Source organism: Doryrhamphus excisus, chromosome 3 (genome assembly GCF_030265055.1).
Source record: "Doryrhamphus excisus isolate RoL2022-K1 chromosome 3, RoL_Dexc_1.0, whole genome shotgun sequence".
NCBI lineage: Eukaryota > Metazoa > Chordata > Actinopteri > Syngnathiformes > Syngnathidae > Doryrhamphus > Doryrhamphus excisus.
In genome coordinates, this window is record NC_080468.1 from 17,603,595 (window position 1) to 17,628,909 (window position 25,315).

The following is a 25,315-nucleotide window of genomic DNA, read 5'->3' on the forward strand; positions in this document are numbered from 1 at the left end:
AGTGTTCATGCCTCCGCCATCAGAAAGAGTTCCAAGACCAAAACCACTGCAAGAATAACTTTAAGGCTCAATTTGACCAGAAAACATCTTAATGATCCCTAAGACCTTTGGGAAAAACCTTTTGGGAAAAACTGTTTGTCTCAGCAAAGGAAGAGTAAAATATGGTGGTGGTAGTTTGCTGCGTAAACGGAAGCATGAATCCTGCAGAAGGAGAAGGTCGAGAAGGTGTTCAGGGCACATCTGAGCGGTCGGAGGCCTCGGGGAAAACCCAGGACCCGTTGCAGAGACCAGGTTTTCAGTAGCCGGATGCGACTTTAAAGAGGGGCCAGTCATGATTGAAAGACTATAAAACTTTAATGCAAGTTAGTCTTGTGTCATCGTACAAGTGCTGACTTGGAATCAAACACGTAAAAAAAAGTGATCCTATCAAAGTGAAACTAGGAATAAAACTACAGGATCGTCTGATGCTGATTCAAGGCGGTCCTGGACCGGGTTTTCCCCGTGTCAAGGGGGTCTACATGTCAGCCTTGACGAAAGACGCAAACATGCCGTCCTGCTGCTCCAGGAGAGTCTCGGGCTTGTCGTACTCCAGAATGTTCCCCCGCTTCATGACGATGACCAGGTCTGCCGTGAGGATGGTGTGGACTCGGTGCTGGGGGGTTTGGGGGTGGGGGGGGTAGAGGATGCGTTGGTGAGTACATAGAACACAAAAGGACAGACCCCAAGCTCCCTCCCTCCAAGTTCTTTGGTACCAACCAGGCTGTCTGCAGCAGACCCGGAGGCGGACCTCCAGCCCCGACCCGATCGGTAAGTGAGAAGAAGGAAAGACAGGAAGAGGAGTGGAGCGGGGGGGGGGCCGAGACCAGGTCCGATCCGGGTCTACTTGTGAGTCCTCACTAGCACACTGAAGAGGCTCTCCTCCTGTGCTAGCAGGTTAGGACCCGAGTCACTCTCCACCAAAATCCCTGAGGAGAACACCAGCACCTGCCCCGCATCCAGGATGGAGGACACGCGGTGCTGAGGGCGGGGCCAGGGAGGAGGAGACAGGACAGGAAAAGAAGGAAGCAAGGAAGCGACAGAATTGGAGGGATCATTGAGAAGATGAAGTCTTGGCGTTAAAGCGTGCAAAGGACAGAAGGAAAAGGAAACACGTGAAACATTTCAAGTTCCTTCAACTCACAGCGATGGTGACCACCGTCCGATCTGCAAACGCCGTCATCACAACTTTTTGGAGGATGTTCTCCTGCACACAAACACTCCCCGTAAGTATGCCAGTGCACACTTTAAGTATACAAGTAAGGAAGCATACAAGTGTCCTCGTATGCTCTAAAAGGACTAAGTCTGCACTTAGGCATCAAATGACTAAGTATGGAAGCGTACACTTACGTACTCAAAAGACTATGTAAGTATAGATGTGAACATGCACACTCACTTGTACTTGTAACAAGTAAGTACACAAGTATGCACTCAAAAGAGTAAGTGTAGGTAAATAAGTGCAAGTGTGTGTGTAAGTACACAAGTGTGCACTTATGCACCCAAAAGATGTGTAAATAGATGTGTGCACTTACATACTCAAAAGAGTCAGCACGCAAGTCTGAGTATGCAAGTGCACACTTGTACTTGTGCATGCAAAACGCAAAGCGTAAGTAAGCAAGTATGCACTCAAAAGAGTAAGTGTAGGTATGCAAGTGCAAGTGTGTGTGTAAGTACACAAGTGTGCACTCATGCACCTAAAAGATGTGTAAATAGATGTGTGCACTTACATACTCAAAAGAGTCAGCACGCAAGTGTGAGTATGCAAGTGCACACTTGTACTTGTGCATGCAAAACGCAAAGCGTAAGTATGCAAGTATGCACTCAAAAGAGTAAGTGTAGGTATGCAAGTGCATACATTTGGATTGCACAAGCACAAGTGTGTGTGTAAGTACACAAGTGTGCACTTATGCACACAAAAGATGTGTAAATGTGTGCACTTACATACTCAAAAGAGTATGCAAGTGCACACTTGTACTTGTGCACGCCAAATGCGATGAGTAAGTACGCAAGTGTGTACTTATGCACTCGAGGTGTGAGTATGCAAGTGCACACAAGCAAAAGGCTGTAATTAAGCACATAAGTGCATGTAAGTGCGTATGCAAGTGTCCGCTGATGGACTCCAAAGACTCGGTGTAAGTACACTTGTGCCTTTCAAATGCTACTATGTGTAAGTACACAAGCGTCCACTTATGCAGTGAAAAGACTTAAGTATGCGACATAAGTGCACCAAATCAAAGACTGAGACTTCCTGTGTACCGTGGGGGGTGCACACACACACACACACACGCACCGTTGCCATGTCGATGGAGGCGGTGGCCTCGTCCATGATGAGGATGCTACTCTTGCGTACAAAAGCTCGAGCCAAGCAGAAGAGCTGGCGCTGACCCACGCTGAAGTTCTCTCCGCCCTCCGTCACCACCGCATCTGGTCACGTGACGCAGCCAATCAGAGAGCAGCACACCATATTATATGTGTGTGTGTGTGTGTGTGTACCAAGTCCTCCGGGCAGCGTCTGGACCATGTTCTTCAGCTGAGCAATCTCCAGCGCCTCCCACAGGCGTTCATCGTTACACGTCCGCTCGGGATCCAGATTGAACCTGCAGGAGGTGAGAGGCTCCAGCGCTTCAAACCCAAAACCAACAGCGCCTTGGGGTCACGGTGGGCGGTGGCCCTGCCGCGGGCCGTCCGAGTGCGTCACAAAGTGGTCACGTTTATCAGCGGAGTGTGAAACACTCGACCGTTCACCCCATGAGCACACACACGCAAAGTCCAAACAAACACAGTCCCGCACGAACACAAACACGCCGAGGTGGCGAGGACGTCACATGAGGTCTGAGGCCGACTTCCTGCGGCGTTTCCCACCACTAACCTCACGCAGATGGCCATCTAGCGTGGTCACGTGACACTCCCGGCTCTGGGTTCACGTCAGGAGTTACAGGAAACGCTCGGAGCCTTGTGTGGAGTTCCACAAGGCTCGCCTCCCGCTCCTCTGATGTTGTGACGTTTGCGTGCATTATTATTATTATTATGATTATTATGATTATTATTATTATATAAGGAGCGTGAAAGTGTGTAGCAGACTGTGTGTACTCCACACGACCTCTCCAGCGGCCTCTTGAGCTTCGGACAATATTTACTGGCAGCTAGTTAGGACTGCATCCTCTCAGTACAACACCAACCAACGCTCGCTGAGGCTCTAACATAAACAGGAAGTTGTAGCTATTTTGTGTGCGTGGAGAAAGCGAGGCCAGCAGCTGGGAAGTTTGTGTGTGTGTGTGTGTGTGTGTGTGTGTACCTAATGGAGCCGCTAAACAAGACGGGGTCCTGCAGGATGATGGACAGCCGAGACCTGAGCGTCTGCAGAGGAAGTTTGCAGATGTCGATCCCGTCGATGACGATCTTTCCTGCAAGCAAAGGAGATGGCGGCTCATCGTTTGTAATATTACAACTTTTTTTATAGTAGGTGTCACTAATATGTTATCTCGTGTCTAGAGAGTTCTAATAATGTTATACATACACACGTTATACTATATTGGGAAATAGGAGGGTAAAGGTGACTGTAGGGGTGCTATTTTGTATTGAAAGGGCTCTAATAATTTTAAAAACTGCATTTAGAAAGTCGTAAACACGTTTTATTTCTTATTTTCCCATATTACGTCTACTGTATTGAGGAATAGAAGCTTGCAGGTGACTGTAGGGATGCTATTTTGTGTCTAGAGGGCTCTAATAATGTTAAAAACTGCATTTAGAAGGTCGTCAACAGGTTTTCGCTGTCTTATTTTCTCATATTACGTCTACTTTATTGGGAAATAGAAGGGTAAAGGCGAATGTAGGGATGCTATTTTGTGTCTAGAGGGCTCTAATAATGTTAAAAAGTGCATTTAGAAGGTTGTCAACAGGTTTTTGCTGTATTTTTTTTCTCATATCACGTCTACTTTTTTGGGAAATAGAAGCGTGAACGTGACTGTAGGGATGCTATTTTGTGGCTAGAGGGCTCTAATAATGTTAAAAACTGCATTTAGAAGGTCATAAACAGGTTTTATCTGTCTTAATTTCTCATATTATGTCTACTTTATTGTGAAATAGAAGGGTAAAGTTGACTGTAGGGATGCTATTTTGTGTCTAGAGGGCTCTAATAATGTTAAAAACTGCATTTAGAAGGTCGTCAACAGGTTTTCGCTGTCTTATTTTCTCATATTACGTCTACTTTATTGGGAAATAGAAGGGTAAAGGCGAATGTAGGGATGCTATTTTGTGTCTAGAGGGCTGTAATAATGTTAAAAACTGCATCTAGAAGGTCGTCAACAGGTTTTCGCTGTCTTATTTTCTCATATTACGACTACTTTATTGGGAAATAGAAGGGTAAAGGCGAATGTAGGGATGCTATTTTGTGTCTAGAGGGCTCTAATGTTAAAAACTGCATTTAGAAGGTCGTCAACAGGTTTTTGCTGTCTTATTTTCTCATATTATGGCTACTTTATTGGGAAATAGAAGCGTGACTGTGACTGTAGGGATGCTATTTTGTGGCTAGAGGGCTCTAATAATGTTAAAAACTGCATTTAGAAGGTCATAAACAGGTTTTCTCTGTCTTATTTTCTCATATTACGTCTACTTTATTGGGAAATAGAAGGGTAAAGGCGAATGTAGGGATGCTATGTTGTGTCTAGAGGGCTCTAATAATGTTAAAAACTGCATTTAGAAGGTCATCAACAGTTTTTCGCTGTCTTATTTTCTCATTATACATCTACTTTATTAGGAAATAGAAGGGTAAAGGCGAATGTAGGGATGCTATTTTGTGTCTAGAGGGCTCTAATAATGTTAAAAACTGTAGTTAGAAGGTCGTCAACAGGTCGAAGTGAAGTGTGGCCGCACCAATAAACACACGCACACATTCATACATAAACACGGAAGAACAGCTCAGTAAGAGGTTGTTCGGAACCATGGCCACCCAGCATGCCTTTGTGGGATATTTATATCCCCTGAAATCAGGCCTTTATGGCTCCAAACTCCAAACGACTGTACTTCAGGCCTGCTGGCTCCTCTCAGACATAAAATGAAGATGAAACTTGTTTAAAGAGACGACAAACAAGTGTTAGGATTTTGAAATTATTATTAATAATGGGGGTGCGTATCGGAGCGTGTAAAGACATTGACTGTTTATCCTTCCTCAGCTGTCCTCGTATCAGTGCGCTCATGCTGGCACCACACTTTCCCCAAAGAAGGGAATCTTGGAAAGCTGGGAATGTCTTGTTTTAAGGAGGCGTAAACACGACTCCGACTCACCTTCAAAAATGTCCACCATGTTGAAGAAGGCCAGGGACAGCGAGGACTTGCCGCTGCCGGTGCGGCCGCAGATTCCCACCTGGCGGGAAGCAGAGAGGTGGCAAGGAGGTGATAATAAGACCACGTGCGGCGCCACGCACGCCATGTGCTTGCGACTTCGATGGAAGCGGCCGCCTTCGCCTGACAGCCGCGTGCTAATTACCTTCTGGCCGGGCTGGATGTACGCGTTGACGTGTTTGAGCACGGGCTTCAGCATGGGGTCGTAGCGCACGCACAGGTCCTGGATCTTGATGCCCCCGTCTCCGGGCCAGTTCTCTGGGACCTGGGAGGCGTCTGCTGACAAAAAGACTCGTTTGGTCCTCCGGTGAGGGTGCGGAATGAAAGTCAAACATACCCATGGATCCCTCGTAGTTCTCAGACTCCGTACTCAGGAAGCTGTTGACCTTTTTCACCGCCGCCATCTGCACCTCCAAGTCCGCCAGGTTCCTCACCACCCAGTTCAGGTAGTTGGTGACCTGCACCCAACACACTGTTTCTACCTCTGGTTCTGTTGGCGACACGGCCGAGGTCAGGTGAACTCACGGTGAGGGCGTAGGTGAGAGCGAGCCCCACCAGACCTCCAGACGGTTCTCCGCAATGTAAACCCCAGATGGACGCCCCGGCCGCCGCCAGCACGATCACCGCTCCCAGGTAGTCCTGCTCAAAGAAGACCACCACGTGAAGTCACACAGGTAATCGCTGACTGGCAGGGGCCATGATGGGGAGGTGCCTCACCGTGCGGACCTCCAGCCAGCGGTTGGCAGCAGAGAGGAACAAGTAGGCGGTGTTGTTGGTGTCGGTCAGCTCCAGCATGCGTTGTTTGAAACGAGCCTCGTGTCTGGAACAATAGTTGACTTTTCATGGAAACGGAATTGGGGGGCGGGGGGGGGGGGGGGGGGGGGGGGGCAACACACACACAGTAGTTCATCATCTTGGTGGTGGTCAAGAGGAGAGAATTACTGCCGTCCCACCCGGACTCCTCTGGAGGATGTTGGCAGGAACTTTCCCGCCAGTGTGTGTGTGTGTGCGTGTGTGTGTGTGTGCGTGCGTGCACAGGGGGTCCTCAGGGGGACGATGGGGAGCAAAGCCTGAGACTTGTTTAGATCTGGTTCACAACTGCGATGGGAAAGAAGCCTCCCGTTAAAGCAACATAAAACCGCCACCACATATGGCGTGCGAGGCTCCTCCCACTCTCCCTCTGGAAGAAACCAGGATTCCGTATGACGTTAAGACAAAGTGCTACCTAAAGGCTCTGATGGTGGTGAGACCTTCAGCCGTCTCGGAGAAGTGGCACAGCAGAGGGAGCTGGGTGGAGTCGTCCAGGTCCTGCAGGTCCCTGTCGGCCATACAGGAAGTGGTCCAATGAGCGGCGGCCACACTAAAGGTCTGAGCTTTGAGCTTTGCACTCACTTGGAGGCGACCCGGAAGTACTTCTGTATGAAGTAGAAGGCCACTGCCAGGGGAACCAGGGCGATGATGAAGGTGGGTGTGATGCGGGAGATGACCCCGATGGCGGACAAACACAGCAGGGTGGATCGGGTCAAAGACTCCAGCGTCGGGGGGATGTGCTGGGGGGGCGAGGAGAGTCAGCCATTCCTGTCGGCTCATTCGGAGCAGATGCAAGGAGAACATCATACCTGGTCAATAATATTGGTGTCAGCTGAGAACCTGTTGAGGATCTGCCCCAGTGGGGTGATATCAAAAAACCTGAGAAGAGAGAGAGGTGCAGACCGGAGAGGTTCAGACCACCAGCATGTGTGATGTCAGGTCAAGGTGAGGTTCTACCTGAGAGGAGCGTGGATGATCTTGTTGAGCAGGTTGTGATGAAGGTTAGTGGCGGCAGAAAGACCCAAAAACTCCACGGTGAGGGAGGTGATGAGGCACAAGGTGATCCCAGCCGCGCACAGGACGATGAAGACGGTCAGGTAGAGGGAGTCCTGCACACACAGGAGGTCCAAATCCAAAAGGTGTTTGTCTGAGCTTTCAAACAAACACGTCTGTGATACCGGACCTCGTAGTCCGGGGATCCGGGGAACGTGGTGTTCCTGTTGATCACTTGGACCTGGCACGTTCCGTTTGGTCCCGCCACAATGGTCTGATTGGACTTGGTCCACATGGCCAGCCAGTAGTCCATGGCAACGATGACCGAGTGCTTGAGGAGCTTGGAGGACACCATGAGGAAGACCATGAGGAAGCCACCGGAGGACATGTAGCACCAGCACACCTGAGAAGATGAAGAGGAGGTTGTTGAGTCGATTAGACGAAGAGCAGGGTTAGCATCTCACGTGCGCGAGCATCACCTTCCACGGCACCTTGGACCTTCTGCTTGTGGTCATGGACAGGTTGTCATCATCTTCTTCCTCCTCTTCTTCCTCTGATGGGATTGCAAGCGCCATTGAGGAGGACGTGACCCAAACAACCTTCATGAGAACTTATACCTTCATCCTCATCATCCATTTGGTTCTTGGCCTCTCGAGAGTAGAAGGCCCTGCGGAGAGTCTTCCTCTCCAGCGTGGTTTGGCTGTCCTGCTCGATGTCCTGCAGATGAAGTCAGGTCAAAAGTCAGGAGAAGCCCAGAAGAAGAAGGTGGTCTGACTGGTAGACACCGACCTTCTCCAGCTCCTGGTCCTGTCTGTTCATGAGCGTCTTCCAGTGGTCGTAGAGCTCCACGTCGTGAGTCTGGATGTCCTTCAGGGTTCCTTCCCTCAGCACGGAGCCGCCCTTCATGGCTATGATCTGAACTTGCACACGTCAAACACCTCCAGGCGGAAACATCAACACGGAGACACTAAAGTTCTCACCCAGTCGGCGTGGATGAGGTACTGTAGCTTGTGGGTGACGAGAACGACGGTCCGCTTATCGTCCTGCAGGAACTTGAGGATGCCTTCCTGCATCAGGTGGTCGCTCAGGTGGATGTCCAGAGCCGAGAAGGGGTCGTCCTGAGGGGAACATGGCAGACGGCGAGGTTTAACACGAGGTCCGTGACAAACAACACTTCTTTAACTCGATCGCTATCTGTGGGAGTGAAGCCGCCGTCGTCGTCACGGCAACAGACAATGATGCAAGCCCTGAGACCTCCAAACATAAACAGGAGGAGAGGGCGTCTCCCCCGATGCACGCTAATCTAATCCAATGATTGAGTTTCCTCGCATTAGCGGCGCATCAGCTGACCAAGAAGACGATGTTGGTGTTCTGGTAGAGCGCTCGGGCCACGCAGATCCTCTGCCGCTGTCCGCCGCTCAGGTTGATGCCCTGGTGAGGAAGTGCAACGCCGGTCGTGAGCGGAAAAAAACCAAACACCACGCGACGTGGGCACCGAGCCCGCTGCTCACCCGCTCGCCAATCTCCGTCTGGTCTCCAAAGGGAAGAAGGTCGATGTCCAGTTGCAGAGAGCAGGCGTCGATCACCGCCTTGTACCTGGCAACACGCGGGCACGAAGGCGAGTGAGATGCCGGGTTACCACGGAAGCCGGCACGAGAGCGACGGGCGGCACCTCTGCTTGTTGAAGGGGCTTCCGAAGGTGATGTTTTCCTCCACCGTGGCGTTGAGCAGCCAGGACTTCTGGGTGGCGTAGGCTACGGAGTACCGGTTCTTGCTGGATGCATGATGGGAGAGGAAACACATGTTTGCTTCACAAAGGAGACAAGTCCACTGCACGGTGAAGGTCATACAGGTCGGCTTCACCGCCACAGACCCAACCAGACCCAAACAGCACACCATCACGCTCTGTATGATGAACGTCATGAAGCCTGAGGAGCTAAATGCTCAGGCTGAAGAACATGTCCACAGACTAGCATGCACACGGGAAGATGAGGATGAAGATGGAGATGCTTCAACGCCGGGAAGAAGGTGAGGTACCTCCTGGCGTGGTCCTGGGCCTCCTCCTCCTCCGCCTCCGCCTCTGAGCAGCTGTGAAAGCGTGAGGACACGCCGAGCCGGCCTGATGCTAACGCTTGCGTACAACATGAGGCAATGCTCCATTTGAGCGTCTCCATGGCGAGCAGCAAACTTTGTGCTAATAGACTTCAACTTCCCACCCAGAAAGGAGACACCGTGTAAGCGATGCGGTCATTGTCCGCCTACGATAATTAGGTTCCGTCTTTGACCGTCACGTCCAACTCGGAGGTCACGCGCGAGTCAGAGAGAGGCGTGGCTTTAAGAAACGCGACGTGAGAAAAGCGGGACGCATGAAGTGAGATGATGATGGATGCTAGGAGGGAGGATGTACCTGAACGTCCCCTGGTGGAGGAGCGTCTCGCAATCAGGCAGCCTGACGCGGCAAGAAGGCAGGAAGCTGGCGTTAAACACACGTGCACGCTCACGTGCCAACGGAACGAGAACACGCGGGGGAAGCGGCGGGCTAACGCATCGTGCGGGACTCACTTGCTCCAGTGGACACGCCCACTGATGGTCTGCATCTCGCCCAGCATGGCCAGCAGCAGCGACGACTTCCCGCAGCCCACCTGGCCCACGATCATGGTCAGCTGACCTGAGCGCACACAGGAAGTGGACGTTTAGACGCCGCCATGAAACGTGGCTTGTCATGGCCTCGAAGTGTCCGCACCTGTCGGGATGCGGATGTTGATGTCGGACAGCGTTGACAGGTTGCTTCCCCAGGTGAAGCATCCGTTGCTCACCTGGACACAACAATGAAACCCGCCAAAATAAAAGCACATGTACAAAATGCGGCTTGTGTCACGTCGCTTCCCTGGGGTCACATTCCTCATCGCTTGGGTTTATTTGTTCCCGTTATTTATTTTATCCTCCCCACATGACACTGACCCACAAAGGCATCTCCGTTATCCAAAATAAAAGCACTTAAAGCTACAAGACAATGGAGAAAAGTATTGGGACACAGCTCATTATCCATGGATGAGGGGTCGTCCCAATACTTTTGGGGCCAGCTGTTTGGATGAGACGTGAGACCACCAGTGAGATCAGTATGGTCCGAAGCGGGAATGGGAGGGAAGAAGCGCAGAAGAGATAAACACCAACGGAAGCGGGACGTGAAATTAAGGGGGTCACGTTCCGACTCGACAAACAGCGAGTGTAAGAACAGGAAGTGACCCTCGACAGCGCCGGGCCGGCCCACGACGTGAGCCACCGAGAGATGCCTTTCCCAGTGTTCTGACCCAGACCCGAGTCGGCACCTCTGGGACTGAGCTGGAACGGTCCAAACCAAACCAGACCCTCCAAACCGGGACGCCACAGGATGCTCCCGTTGAGACGAGGCCGTGCGCTGAGATCATGTGATCAGCAGACACGCCACCCCCCCCCCCCCCTCCCTGACTCATTCTCCTAATGAGCGGGCCGTCGCCGGGTTGGCGGTGTCGCCCCGCGGGGATCAGACAGGAAGAGCCGCCTTCACTGGGGCCGTGCGCGGGGCAAGACGTTCTCATGTGAATCCTGAGAAGAGGGCGCGTACGTGCACATGGAAGGTCACGTGCACGCCGCCCCCTCCTGATAGGAAACAGCTGTCGATGAGCCTTGCTTCATAGACGCGAAGAAGACACATTGGCGCACCTTGCATGGACGCCACATCAACGCTGATCTAAAGCACTAAGTCTATTTCCTGTATTTCAAATGACCTCTGACCTTGACGGCCACATCCTCCGTCTCGCTGGGCCTCATCTGCCGCCTGGATGGCTGCTCGTAGTTGTCCATCTGGTAGCGCAAGGGCTGCTTCCTGTTGATGGCTTTGGTCTTCAGCACCAAGGAGGGAATCGTGGAGACAGGAGATTTAGTTGATATGCAGGCCACTTCCTGTAGCGCACCTGCAAGCGCGGGGTGCACACTCACCGCCCCGGGGTGCTTCTTGGCGGCCTCGGAGGGCACCGACATCTCCCCGTTCCTCCAGCTGTCGTCTCCGATCTCGTCGCTCTGGAGGAACTCGCCCAGCTTCTGCACGCTGCGGCGAACACAAACGTATCAATGAGGCGCCACGCTGACGCTCCTCCTCCCTTCGGACACGACTCACCTGACGAGCGCCTTGACGGCGAACCTGACGACGGTGGAGAGCAGGAAGAGAGGCGTGACCAGGATGTTGAACAAGGCCAAAGTGGCGAAGGCCTCAGAAGGACTCGGACTACTTTTGGTGATGAAGTGATGCATGACAAAGGTCTGTGAGGAGGCCATGGAGGCGTTAGACTTCATGAGGAACGTCTCCAGCGCCACCGCGGATGCGAGGAGAGGCTTACCACCAGGACGGCGGCGATGGGAATAGCGGCGTTCATGAAGACTACAAGCAGAAGGAAAGCCATCATGATTTGTGAGAACGCTGCAGCAGTAGCAGCCATTTTGTTATCTTCTCACTGGACATGGACGTGTAGAAGGCAAAGGTCTTGAGGCTGGTCAGCTCTTTGCCTCTCGTGTCCTCCACGCTGTCACAGAAGATGTTCTCCCAGGCGTAGAGCTTCAGCAGCTTGATGCCCTTCAGGATCTCTGTGGTCTTCTTCAGGCGATCCGTGGAGTGCTCCTGCAAGACAACACCCGGGGCTTAACGGTGGAATGCTTCAGGACGAGCCGTCACGCTCACCAGTGTGCTCTTCTGCGTGTCGGCCAGCTTGGTGGCGATGAGGTACTGGACGGGAGCCAGCAGAACGATGACAGAAGCTCCGATCAAGGCGCTCCAGCCAAGCAGGTAGTAGAGAAGAATCACGCCCATCACGATCTGCCAAGACAAGAAGAATCATGAACATTGACATGTTGGTGCCGGTGATGGTGATGATGATGATGGTGATGATGTCACCTGCACTGGCATGGCCCACAGGTTTGGGCACAGGAAGAGGAACCACATGAGCTGGTTGGTCTCTATGGCGACGAGGTTGTTGATCTGACCCAGCGTCATCTCACCCATGGACATGTTGGATGTTGACAGACGCAGGATCTTGTTGTAAATCATGGCCTGGTAGAAGATACGAGACGTGACTCGGGACGCCACAACCTCAGTCGTTTAATGGCGCGCGCTCACCAGCAGGGCGCCCCGTAGATTGATGCCCGTCTCTATGGTGACATAGTAGGAGGCCTGCAGGAAGGTTCTCTGCAGGACTAAAGCCAGGAAGAGAAGGACGGCCAGAACCGAGGTGTTCTGCAGCAGCTCCGTGGACAGCATGAAGTGGACGCCAAAGTAGGTCTCCTGCAGCAACATCATGGCCAAATCAATACCTCCACAAAGCGACGGCAGATGTGGCTCCCCTTGGCACCGCGGCCGAGTGCGGAATTTGCCACGTCGCTCCCAAACGCACGCCGGCTCTCCTCGCTATCGCTATCGCTGCCGCCCGACGACGCCACTTGACGCTCGGACAGCTGGCGTTCAGCTGTGACAACACGCAGCCGCTCGCCGGACTTCTCTCAACACGCTGACCTTCACGCTTCACGCTTCACTCGTTTGGTGCCAATAAAGTTATGACACTCAAACACCAGCAACACTCAACCTGCAGTACTAGTCCTAAGTAGTTCAACCTGTAGTACTAGTCCTAAGTAGTTCAACCTGCAGTACTAGTCCTAAGTAGTTCAACCTGTAGTACTAGTCCTAAGTAGTTCAACCTGTAGTACTAGTCCTAAGTAGTTCAACCTGCAGTACTAGTCCTAAGTAGTTCAACCTGTAGTACTAGTCCTAAGTAGTTCAACCTGTAGTACTAGTCCTAAGTAGTTCAACCTGTAGTACTAGTCCTAAGTAGTTCAACCTGCAGTACTAGTCCTAAGTAGTTCAACCTGCAGTACTAGTCCTAAGTAGTTCAACCTGTAGTACTAGTCCTAAGTAGTTCAACCTGTAGTACTAGTCCTAAGTAGTTCAACCTGTAGTACTAGTCCTAAGTAGTTCAACCTGCAGTACTAGTCCTAAGTAGTTCAACCTGTAGTACTAGTCCTAAGTAGTTAGTCCTAAGTAGTTCAACCTGTAGTACTAGTCCTAAGTAGTTAGTCCTCAGTAGTTCAACCTGTAGTACTAGTCCTAAGTAGTTCAACCTGTAGTACTAGTCCTAAGTAGTTCAACCTGTAGTACTAGTCCTAAGTAGTTCAACCTGTAGTACTAGTCCTAAGTAGTTCAACCTATAGTACTAGTCCCAAGTAGTTCAACCTGTAGTACTAGTCCTAAGTAGTCCAACCTATAGTACTAGTCCTAAGTAGTTCAACCTGTACTTCTAGGCCCAAGTAGTTCAACCTGTACTTCTAGTCCCAAGTACCTGAACCTGTACTTCTAGTCCTAAGTAGTCCAACCTATAGTACTAGTCCTAAGTAGTTCAACCTGTACTTCTAGTCCTAAGTAGTTCAACCTGTACTTCTAGTCCTAAGTAGTTCAACCTATAGTACTAGTCCTAAGTAGTTCAACCTGTAGTACTAGTCCTAAGTAGTTCAACCTGTACTTCTAGTCCTAAGTAGTTCAACCTGTACTTCTAGTCCTAAGTAGTTCAACCTGTACTTCTAGTCCTAAGTAGTTCAACCTGTACTTCTAGTCCTGAGTAGTTCAACCTGTACTTCTAGTCCTGAGTAGTTCAACCTATAGTACTAGTCCTAAGTAGTCCAACCTATAGTACTAGTCCTAAGTAGTTCAACCTGTACTTCTAGTCCTAAGTAGTTCAACCTGTAGTTCTAGTCCTAAGTAGTTCAACCTGTACTTCTAGGCCCAAGTAGTTCAATCTGTACTTCTAGTCCTAAGTAGTTCAACCTGTACTTCTAGTCCTAAGTAGTCCAACCTATAGTACTAGTCCTAAGTAGTCCAACCTATAGTACTAGTCCTAAGTAGTTCAACCTATAGTACTAGTCCTAAGTACTTCAACCTATAGTACTAGTCCTAAGTAGTTCAACCTGTACTTCTAGTCCTAAGTAGTCCAACCTATAGTACTAGTCCTAAGTACTTCAACCTGTAGTACTAGTCCTCAGTAGTTCAACCTGTACTTTTAGTCCTCAGTAGTTCAACCTATAGTTCTGGTCCTAAGGAGTTCAACCTTGTACTTCTAGTCCCAAGTAGTTCAACCTGTAGTACTAGTCCTAAGTAGTTCAACCTTGTACTTCTAGTCCTAAGTAGTTCAACCTATAGTACTAGTCCCAAGTAGTTCAACCTGTACTTCTAGTCCTAAGTAGTCCAACCTATAGTACTAGTCCTAAGTAGTTCAACCTGTACTTCTAGGCCCAAGTAGTTCAACCTGTACTTCTAGTCCCAAGTACCTGAACCTGTACTTCTAGTCCTAAGTAGTCCAACCTATAGTACTAGTCCTAAGTACTTCAACCTGTAGTACTAGTCCCAAGTAGTTCAACCTGTAGTACTAGTCCTAAGTAGTTCAACCTTGTACTTCTAGTCCTAAGTAGTTCAACCTATAGTACTAGTCCCAAGTAGTTCAACCTGTACTTCTAGTCCTAAGTAGTCCAACCTATAGTACTAGTCCTAAGTAGTTCAACCTGTACTTCTAGGCCCAAGTAGTTCAACCTGTACTTCTAGTCCCAAGTACCTGAACCTGTACTTCTAGTCCTAAGTAGTCCAACCTATAGTACTAGTCCTAAGTAGTTCAACCTGTACTTCTAGTCCTAAGTAGTTCAACCTATAGTACTAGTCCTAAGTAGTTCAACCTGTAGTACTAGTCCTAAGTAGTTCAACCTGTACTTCTAGTCCTAAGTAGTTCAACCTGTACTTCTAGTCCTAAGTAGTTCAACCTATAGTACTAGTCCTAAGTAGTTCAACCTGTACTTCTAGTCCTAAGTAGTCCAACCTATAGTACTAGTCCTAAGTACTTCAACCTGTAGTACTAGTCCTCAGTAGTTCAACCTGTACTTCTAGTCCTAAGTAGTTCAACCTGTAGTACTAGTCCTAAGTAGTTCAACCTATAGTTCCAGTCCTAAGTACTTCAACCTGTAGTACTAGTCCTCAGTAGTTCAACCTGTACTTCTAGTCCTCAGTAGTTCAACCTGTACTTTTAGTCCTCAGTAGTTCAACCTATAGTTCTGGTCCTAAGGAGTTCAACCTTGTACTTCTAGTCCCAAGTAGTTCAACCTGTAGTTCTAGTCCTAAGTAGTTCAACCTGTAGTTCTAGTCCTAAGTATCTCAACTTATAGTACTAGTCCTAAGTAGTTCAACCTGTACTTCTAGTCCTAAGTAGCTCAACCTGTACTACTAGTCCTAAGTAGTTCAACTTGTAGTTCTAGTTCTAATGACCTAAGTGCAATTTGTAACATTATTAGAGCCCTCTTGCCATGAAATAACACCCCTATAGTCACCTTTAAACTCCTATTACCAAATATAGTAGACATATTATGAGTAATTAAGATACAGTACAACCTTCTAAATACAGTTGTGAACATTATTGGGGCCCTCGAGACATGACATCACACCCCCAAAGTCACCTTGAAACTCCTATTACCAATATAGTAAGCATATTACGGGGCTAGACCAGCTGAGTAGGACCCACCCTTATCTTGTCCTGAGTGGCGCCGCCTCCTTCCAGAGTCAAGTTCCTGACGATGCCCGAGATGCAGAGCGGCCCGGCGAAGCCCAGCAGGTCGGCCAGGTAGCGGAAGGTGCTGCTGAGCAGGATGGGCCGCCCGAACGCTCGGTACATGGAGCGCCAGATGGAAGGGGCTCGGTCGGGGTTCTCGGCCGTCTGCGTGAGCATCGGTATTTCACCATACGGACGCGAGACGGAGCTCCACCAGATGCCAGGACTCACCTTCTGGTCCTCGTAGGCGTCTTTGAGGCGGAGGTAGTTGGTGAGCGCCCTCATGGCGATGGGGAGCTTACCGATCTTCTTCAGCTCGATGGGCCTCTTGTGGGCGCCCATGATGAGAGGGTTCATCCACCAGTAGGTCGCCTGGCAGAAAGGTCACGAGTCACACCTGCTTTCCCCGATGTAAAACTGGTCTAGCTCACCTTTGAGAGCAGGTTGACGAAGGGCTGCAGAAAACGGACCCCCAAATCTTGCAAGTCTTCTGGAGGTTTCACCTTCTGGGGGTTGGCGAAGAAGACGTACTTCTGCAAGACAAGAACGTAAAATACATTCTACAGGTCCAAGAACATTCCAGAAATGTTTGCTCCCACCCTGATCCGAATGACGTTGACCTCCACGGCCATGAGCAGGCCGTACAGGATCACCAGCAGGGCTGTGATGCAGAACCTCAGCTGCTGCAGGCCCACCTTGTACTCCACAAACTTCCACAGCTTGATGGACTTGGTGATGAAAGCCAGCACCCAGTAGATGAAGAGGACTGACCAGAACAACAAGCAGAGAGCTGAGCACATGAAGCTCGTCCACCGGCGGACACCAGGCTTGGAGCTCACCAAGGAGAAGTTTGGGGAAGTTGGAGGTCTCGATGTTGTGGTAGTACACCACCGATGTGGTGGCCGCCACAAAGCCCATGAAGGCGGGCATGAAGAGGTGCAGGTGGTTGGTGTCCATCATCCTGCGGTGAGGCACAAGCACAGGTAGAACCTCAGTTACTGCTGGACCACACAGAACCAGAAGGTCTCATCCTTCCTGGGGGGATGTGAAGCTCACTTGTTGGAGACGATGCCCTCAGCAAACTCGCACACATGGACGAAGAGCAGCGAGAAGGTGAGGATCCACCGCAGGTTGTGTCCCGGGAAGTGGAGCCAGGTGTTGTGATGGATTTGGACCTTGGAGCTCTGACTGCCCCATCCTGACACACACACACACACACACACACTCCACTGTGTTCCTGTGGGCCTCTATAACTTCATGGACCACAACCATCTCTATGGACGCAAGCCTTAAAGCACTCCAGCGGGAACATCTTACCAATGAAGAGGATGGGGAAGGTGATGAAGAGCAGGAAGACGTGAGGCACCAGGTTGAGCGCGTCCACGAAGCAGCCATTGTTCAGCATGCCGTCGTTCACGCTGTAGCTGCTGGCGTTTTCATCGTTGCCGCAAAACGACAAGGCCATGGCGCTTGCCCGACTCCTCCGCCACGCGGGCCTCGGCTCGGTCTGGAAGAGGAGCAACCAGAACCGGCACCGGTAAACACGGGTCACCCCAGACCCAGCAGCGACAAAGAGAAGCTGCTAGCTAAAGTTGCTAAAGCTAAATACAAGTTGAGGGATGCTTTCAGTATTTGTCTTTGGACTTTTGTTACACTCGGGAGGTTTCGCACACGGTTTTCCTTGTACTCGGTACAATGACAATAACATTTCCGATTCTGACTCAACAAGAACCATCTAGAATGCCGACAAATATGGCGTCTGGTAACTGGCAGCCATATTTGATGAGGTCGAGTTCATTCATTTCTAAACCATTTAATTTTAATTCTCACTGTTATAACATGCCTACACGAGTTAAAAAAAGTTAAAATTGTGCTATAAAGACATTGAAAATGAGACTTGAAATGAAAAGATTCGGTAAAGTGTTGTATTATCGAAAACAACGTGACTGACTGTTGTGCCAGTGTTGACACTTGACACCCACCATTCTAATTATATATATATATATTGTATATATACATATACACTACAGGTGTATCATACCAGACACATACAATACACATCCAATAAGACTACAACTGCCACGTTTAAGTCGTAGCTCAAAAGCTCACTCACAAACAGCCATGAAGAAGACACGATCTTTGCTCGAAAGTGCAAATTGGAAATTCAAGTCTAACTTTCCTTACCTCGCTAAGGTAACTGTAAATCCTCACGGGAACACTTTCATTCCTGGCGTAAAAAAAAAAGGTGCGGTGAAACAAACGAAACAAGGATGACAAAACTGTTCAATTATGGAGCGAACTGAGAGAAGAGAAAAGTTGATTATTTTTAGACGCGCTCGAAGATCAGCTGCTCCGCATTCTGGCCACGGTCTGTTACAGCGAATACACACCAACTACTTCCGGTTAGCTTCGGGCTAAAGAATAGTGTGGAACGAGAAAGATCGACCTGTAAGGTTAAATACGAAGACGTAAACCAACCATAGATCTTCATAGATCTTGGTTTCTTGAATGTACGCTCGTTAACCTTCTATTGACAGGTGGGATGCAATCAATTTATTCTGACGGTCGTAAAGAAAAGCTTCCGGTGAGAGAGGAGTTAACGTTGCCTGACTTGACACATACTCTCCTATCAAATTCCCACGAATGAAGCAGTTTAAGTTTGAGTTCATAATTCTAAACATTTTAAAACTGCATGTCAGCAACAAATACATCTTAAAAGCAAACTCTTAATAACAAAACATGATTGACAGCATCAACAAACCAATCTTTAAAATATAAATACTACACTTTATTATTGGGATAGTATTACATGTTAGTGAATGTTTAGAAAATTTACATGTGACATATTTGGCTTTACTTGGCATAAAAAATATCAGGGGGGCTTGGTAGAGACCCTTCTTGCAGCGGGTGGGGGCGGGGCCATATTGAATATCATCACAGAACATATTAAGGTCATTCTGGCAGGACATAATGCATCTTGTAGCTCTAGCTATGCCAACATCATGCATCTTGCACTTGGCGTTTTGGTTCGATAGCTAAATGTCCAAAGTCCTTTGTGATGATAATCAATTTAAATATGTTTATGCTTGTAAATGAGTACACGACAACAACACCAAAGCTACCCAAGTTTAACAGATGACTGTGCCTCACCTTTGCATTCGGCAAGCACAAACACCAAGCTAGGAGATGCACTTTGATGGAATATGTTTACATTTTCAATTGCCCCGCTTTGCTGCACACACCACTTCCGTCTGCCAAAACAAGAGAGAAGCCTCAATCATATTCATATTTTGGACATAAGCGTTCTTTCGAAATGGCTTATTTTGACGCCGAGTACAATGATGTCCGCTGGTATCTTATATGTGTTGTTTGTGGGTCGATTGAAGAATCTATTTTACCGCAAATACGACGCTAATGTGTTTTGCCGGTTTAGTCTATGAAGGCTGGTATTGGCACTTTGCGGTTCGGGTGCGTTCACGACACTAAGGTGGATTGACGTTCCGATGCATTTGGACATAGACAGGCGGACAACCCCCCCCCCCCTCCCGACACTTACCCGATCTCTCACGCACGTGCAGCGGTGGTGGGCTTCGACGACTTAAAGGTGATGGGTTTCCTCTCATTGTGCGGACAAGGACCGGAAATAGCCATAGATTGCGTTCACGTACCCATCACGCATGATGGCACTGAATCTGCTTTGAAAGGCTGTAATCTCACATAGAGCTGCAGGAAATGTAGGACACTTGGCAACGACAAAGATCGTGTATTGTTAATGTAGAAATAGATTCATTATAGGAGCTAGATATATTTATATTTTTATCAATATCAGTGTATTATTACGTGTTAGGAGGACTTGAGGGTCTAGTGTGACGTTTTTTTTTCATTTAATATGTATATATTTTAAATATGATTATTTTATTTATAACATGAATGGGGTTGTACCTGTATCAATCAAAAGAGGGCGTACTTCAGAGGCAAAATAGCAGTCCATCCATCCAACGATATAAAACTATTTTGGTGTCATCATAAGCCTATTCCGACCGTTGAAATGATCATTTAGAACTGTATATGATTAAAAAATATTGGCCTACAAGCCAGTGTTGTTTATGTACGTAAAACACACACACACACACACACACTGGAATGCTCCTTTCCCAAAAGAAATCTCCTTGTGGTCTTGCACACTTTGTCCACAAGAGGGCACTGTGACAGCACAAATGGTTTTTCCTTTCTTATTCTATCTAACTATTTTCAAGCCCAGCACCTTTATTTAATACGCTTTTCCTTCAGTTCTGGTTTCAATGTGAGTTTCTCCCTGACAGGGACAATGTCGAGTTATTCTTTCGGGTTTAGAAAATATATATATTTTGGAATTTCGATTTTACACGGACGATATTGCTTCACCTTACACTGACAAATACAACTTAACTTCCGGTTTGTACTTATTTTATTGTGAAAATGTTCCCCTTAAACGACTTGCTAACTTCCGGGTTGCTCGTTAGTCGTTAGCGCGCCACAACAGGTGTGTCAAAACGCAATCTGTACCGGACGACGTTTTCTTTTTGACATGTTTAGTCTGTTAAATTTTTCAGGTAGTAGTCAACGATTCATCCACTGGACTTGATGGTTGTTGTTTTGATTCGACTTTTGAACTGGTTTCATCTGTTTTATTCAGGAGTGGAATTGGAATTTGCAAACAGGTAAATTAAGCATGAACAAATTAATTACATGTACTGCGTGTTTCACTTCTCAAGCCCACTCAATTGACTCGAATAATAAGCTATTGTCACTGATAATTGCCATTACTGGTGTGTTTAAATAGCTAGCTGGAGCCACGCTTTGGTATGTTTTGCTCCAGGTGCTTTTGTAATGTGGCGTTTCACCCACACAGGGACGATGTCGAGTTGTACTTTCGTTTTTTTGCATTTCACATACTATCGACTAATCAGGAAAAAGCCGAAAGAAAAAAAGTAAAATTATGACTGACAACACTTCCGGTTTGTTTATACTTCGTATTTTATTGTGAAACATTTCCCCTTACAGGACGGATGCTGAGTGGCTTGATAGCTTCCGGTTTCGTAGTTGCTAGACAACTAGTTGCTAGTTGATTAGCACTCGCAATGTTTACTTTAAGACAGCGTTTAACCTGTTAAATTTGTCACGTAGTTGTCAACGACTCCTCCACTGGACTTGATTGTCGTCGTTTTCTATTCGACTTTTGAATTGGTTCCATCTTTATAATTGGACCTAGCAAACGGATAAAATTAGCATGAGCCATTAAATACGTCTGAAGTGTTTCCTTCCCTATTTTATTCATTTATTTACATAAATAGCCATTCTCATCGATAATTATCACCACTCGTGTGTTTTAAATAGCCAATTGGAGACACAGTTTGGTACATTTTGCTGCTGTTACGGTTTGAATGTGAAGTTTCTTCCACACAGGGACGACGTCTAATTATACTTTTCTGGCAATGGGAATTCCCATTAATACTAATAATTAGTCTACTTTTTAATGTCCTTAAAGTTTAAATAGTTCAATTTACACATGTATATATATGTCTTATTTTTCAAAATGAATAAAATGGTCATATAGATGTGATTTTGTTCCAAAGAAGAACCTGGTGAAGCTAATTGTTTACATTGTGATCTTAATGTTTTAATTGCTTTCAGGAAGAAACTGATGGACGGAGTTGGTGAGGTGTTCACTGACCCTTGCGCTGTGTGGGGTGAAAAAGGCGCCTCGTTAGATGAGACGAGTGTGCACAGGGCCCAACTGATGGATGGATGGACGCCGGCCATAACAAGCTCCTCTTCCCTCTTGGCCTCAGCTGGTGGCTTCAAACTCGACTAATAAGGTGACAATCACAGCCTTGCATGATTTCTGGGGGAATAATGCTGGAATATTGTTGTTTGTGGGTGGTTGGCAGGCAGGGGAGGGCCGGTGTTGTGGGGCGGGTTCATTGCACTTTGATCCTGAACGGTCGTCTTCTTCTTCTTCTTCTTCTTCTTGATGTCGACTTGCAGCAGCTCGCTGCTGATGTTTGTGATGATCAAGTCGCTCGCTCGCAGCACAAAAGATTCCCGCTTTGCTCGCTGCTTTTTGCAACTCATCCCATCAAAGACCTTCCCGTCCCGCGCGGCACAAAAAAGACCAACACGCCGTTCTGGTTCTGGTCCACACCTTTGAATTAAAGATGAGACGAGCTTACTATGTTGTTTATGCCAACCCTTTTTGGGGATGGGGAGGCAACTCATTATTTTTCTCTTCTTGTTATTTTGTTTATTATTTATTCAATTCAATTATTTAAAGAAATGTATGTGTATTTTTCCCAAATTACATCCCGACTCTAATTATTCAATGAATGAACGCTAGTTATTTTGTCCTATTTCCTAGGTGAGAAGCCTTGGCGGAGGCGCTACGTGGGGTGCTGCAGTGTGGCCGTGGACCTTCAGGTGGCAGCAGCGTGCCATGACGGCGTCAAAGACGAGAGGTACATTTCCAGCTCATTATTTCTCTGATGGTTCCGTCTCCCCTCCTGTTGCGTTTTAAAGAGGAGGAGAAAAGATGCCTCCGACTTGAAGTGACGCTGTCAAAAGTGTGACATTCATTGTTTATTGTCGAGCTCAGCCTCTGTCTTCATTGACAGCTCCAAATGAATGATCTTGTTCTCAAAGCTTTATTTTTAGAATCTAAAATCCTATTTCTATAGAAAAATTTTTTTTTTTTTTGGACCAGAAATCCACAAATGTAGCTCACTGTCGCCGCCTGCGGGCATAAGCGGTATTACAAGACATGAAGTCTTGACGGTAAGTCAGAGAAAAACACCTATGAACTTAATTACCCAATGAATAATTAATGTTTGATTGCACAGCTCCCCCCAGGCTGTCAACACCAGATAATGTATCACAAAGTTCTAATGTGCCACTAATTGCTTTGGCAAGAGCTTTATGATTGAGAATCATTTGCTTATTAAATGCACAAATCTTATTGAGGGCAAATTTTTTTTTGTTTTTTTTTGCGTGGATTTTTCAGCCGGCGGTGGCGCCGCCACGTTTGGGATTAAAAATAGCTGTTTGCACTTCATAATTTAGTTGAACAAAACAGGTGAGTATTTTAATGTGGCGACGGCGACCTCCGAGCGGCGATGTTTATTTTGAGGAGCGGAATTTAAATGACGCGCTCTGCGAGGAGTGTTTGCCGTGGGCAGAGGCCAAGTGGAGCCGACAGAATACACCACAAAAATGTTCTTATTATGCATTAATGCCATGCAAATAACTGCTGGGAAACATTTTTTTCCCCTCATCAAACCGGAGTGTCACTTGTGAAGGGATAAAACTGGAGTTAAGGAAACAAGCAGGTCAGGATGAAAATGATTCCTAACACGGTGGAATGGGAAGTCATGCAGAAATCCAAGACATGCGCCCAAAAAAAAAGATTTTGGTCCCGAGGCACTCGGGGTTGTACCTGAGCGTTCGGCATTGGGAAAAAAATTTTGAGAATAAAGTCGGAAAGTTACAAAAAAAATATGTGGTGAATTTAAACTGCTCTGTTTTGCTGCCACGTTATAAATAAAAGCTTACCGGAAGCAAGAATAATTTTTTTTTTCAACCATGATTCTCTAATATTATTTTTTTTTCTTGTAATATAACTTTGTGGTCAAAAATGTATGATTTAATTCTCTTAATATTCCGACTTTATGTCCTAAATTTACAACGTTATTCTTGTAAACTGACTTTTTTCTCGGTGGGGGGTGGGGGGATAATGTATACATCTAAACAATGGGTGTCTGTTTTCCTGGGCTCTCCCTTCCGAAGAGGCAGGAAGAGGCTTTCAGCACCATGGCCTGTTTGTTCCATAGAACAACGGCATGAACGGAGTGAGCCCTTCAGTCAGGCAGGGCATCCACACACGGTGCAGACGCGATGCAAGGTAGCATAGAAATCAGTAGTACTACTATTAGTAGTATTATTTGCTAACCTTATTACACTTCATGATGCCTCGCACTGGAGTACCCAGAATGCCTTGCGGGCACTTTGTAAATGACACATGTTGACGTAAATGGGCCGCCCCGTGTAGCTCGCATTAGCTCTGAACGAGACCGCTGATCAATGACGGCTAGCCGTGTTCCCGTCCAAATGGATACAAACTTTTACTTTCCTCCTCTGACTCAGCCCCGCCCCCGTCACTTACCGCCCAAACCCCCACCCCCTTTCTCCACCACTGGCCGTCAGGTTTTCCTGGTCTAATGATGGGGTGGGGGGGGGGGGGGGGGTGTCTCAGGGCAGCTTCTCCGTGGTTGATTAGGATCCTCATTAAAGAAAGGTCCACCACACCAGACTGGCCTTCCACCCCATGCCCTCTCCTCTGTCTGCCTCCCCTTAGACCCCCCCCCCCCCCCCCACTCCTACTCCCCGCCTTGTCAAACAGAGTGGCGTTTTTAATTACGGCAGCACGTCATGAAAGCAACACCCACACTCCATCATTACGTGTTGGTGTGTGTGTGTGTAAACTGGGGGGGGGGGGGTACATCACAACAAACCTGGCGAGCGACTCGCCGGGCCTTTAATGTGGACTCATTGTCATGCCTCCTCCGAGGCACTAACGAGCAACAACAGCTCGTTTAGCAAAAGTCCAAAGACAAGGAAGGAAAGGAAGCAAGGAAGGATGGACAGGAGAAAGTGTCTACGAATGGGGGGGGGGGGGGTTCAGCAGATGAGATCAGCGCTCGGGGGTCCAAAATCTGATTATGTCGCTAGAGAGGGCTAATCTCTAAGCTAACTGGGGTCACATCCCATAATACGACACCACTTCCTGTCTTTTATACGTCACGCATTCACACATTTGCAATAAAAGTCTGGTAACGAGTTGATGACTTCCGATAACCCCCCCCCCCTCTTTAATCATGCGGAATAAAGTCATATTTCACATTTTCTCCTAAATTTACACCTTTATTTTCATCCAGTTTTCTCATAAACATACTTTATTCTCGTAATATTCCGACCATTTCACTCATAAATTGATGAGAATAAAATTCAACTTTATTCTCATAATATTCCAGTTATATTTCTCATAAATTTACAACGTTTTTTTCATGAATGTCCCACTTAATCCTCATAATATTCAGACTTTTTTTCTTTGTCGTAGAGTTACGACGTCATGTTACGGCTTTTTTTCTTGTAAATTCTGGAGAATAAAGTCGTAGGTTTCCGACTTTATTGATGTTTATTTAATAAATATTTTATTATTTATATTTAAGAAATATATATTATTTACTATATTGTAATATTCCAGTTATTTTTCTCATAAATGTGGGACTTTTTTCTCGTGAATGTACACCTTCCATCTTGCAATATTTCAACCTTTTATCTGGTTTGTCTCCACACGTGTGTGTGAGCTTTCCGCCGGCACGTCACAAGGCGTTAGGCGTCACGCACGCTCTTTTCCTCCGCCGCGTCCAGCTCACTGACTTCCTGCTCGGCACACCCGCCCGCTAATTAGATTCCATCCGAGGTGGCGCTCGGTGCTT

General features: G+C 47.6%; 2 protein-coding genes across 8 annotated transcripts in view; one reads left to right on the forward strand and one right to left on the reverse strand.

Annotated features, from left to right (window-relative positions):
- Positions 1 to 335: 335 nt before the first annotated feature.
- abcc9 (ATP-binding cassette, sub-family C (CFTR/MRP), member 9) lies at positions 336 to 19,499 on the reverse strand. 7 transcript variants are annotated; one of them, XR_009129203.1, is made up of 44 exons: positions 19,342 to 19,499; positions 18,936 to 19,036; positions 17,970 to 18,012; positions 17,103 to 17,292; positions 16,842 to 16,983; positions 16,625 to 16,746; positions 16,385 to 16,551; positions 16,217 to 16,318; positions 16,017 to 16,157; positions 15,759 to 15,950; positions 12,329 to 12,493; positions 12,107 to 12,262; positions 11,894 to 12,028; positions 11,671 to 11,833; positions 11,556 to 11,596; positions 11,336 to 11,478; positions 11,158 to 11,266; positions 10,954 to 11,061; positions 9,923 to 9,995; positions 9,742 to 9,847; positions 9,587 to 9,628; positions 8,852 to 8,953; positions 8,691 to 8,775; positions 8,530 to 8,610; positions 8,160 to 8,297; positions 7,969 to 8,094; positions 7,797 to 7,896; positions 7,659 to 7,732; positions 7,370 to 7,582; positions 7,144 to 7,295; positions 6,996 to 7,065; positions 6,769 to 6,926; positions 6,602 to 6,694; positions 6,094 to 6,196; positions 5,902 to 6,015; positions 5,714 to 5,834; positions 5,522 to 5,652; positions 5,320 to 5,398; positions 3,332 to 3,440; positions 2,530 to 2,633; positions 2,327 to 2,460; positions 1,181 to 1,243; positions 757 to 1,017; positions 525 to 652 (listed from the first exon to the last, which is right to left on the reverse strand). XR_009129203.1 is itself a non-coding variant. In XM_058069354.1 (43 exons), the coding sequence occupies exons 2-43, from the start codon at positions 18,941 to 18,943 to the stop codon at positions 515 to 517; spliced, it is 4,839 nt and encodes a 1,612-aa protein (XP_057925337.1). In that variant the 5' UTR covers positions 18,944 to 19,036; positions 19,342 to 19,498; the 3' UTR covers positions 336 to 514. The 7 variants fall into 7 exon arrangements, 5 of the variants coding, with proteins under 5 accessions (XP_057925337.1, XP_057925339.1, XP_057925336.1 ...); XM_058069354.1 differs by lacking the exon at positions 757 to 1,017 and having other exon boundaries at positions 336 to 652; positions 5,522 to 5,655; positions 19,342 to 19,498; XM_058069356.1 differs by lacking the exon at positions 757 to 1,017 and having other exon boundaries at positions 336 to 652; positions 19,342 to 19,497.
- A 2,754-nt stretch (positions 19,500 to 22,253) lies between these two features.
- celf2 (cugbp, Elav-like family member 2) overlaps positions 22,254 to 25,315 on the forward strand; it is a 230,630-nt gene continuing 227,568 nt past the window's right edge. Inside the window, exon 1 of the mRNA XM_058069394.1 lies at positions 22,254 to 22,279. The gene's annotated coding sequence lies outside the window, so the exon portion shown is untranslated. The remainder of the gene's footprint in view (positions 22,280 to 25,315) is intronic.

Excerpts from the sequence above, each read along its gene's own strand:
- abcc9 (XM_058069352.1), bottom strand. Across the intron at positions 12,263-12,328 it reads ATCTACGGGGCGCCCTGCTG|GCCATGATTTACAACAAGAT; the intron begins GTGAGCGCGCGC and ends ATCTTCTACCAG. Across the intron at positions 6,197-6,601 it reads ACCACCATCAGAGCCTTTAG|ACACGAGGCTCGTTTCAAAC; the intron begins GTAGCACTTTGT and ends CTATTGTTCCAG.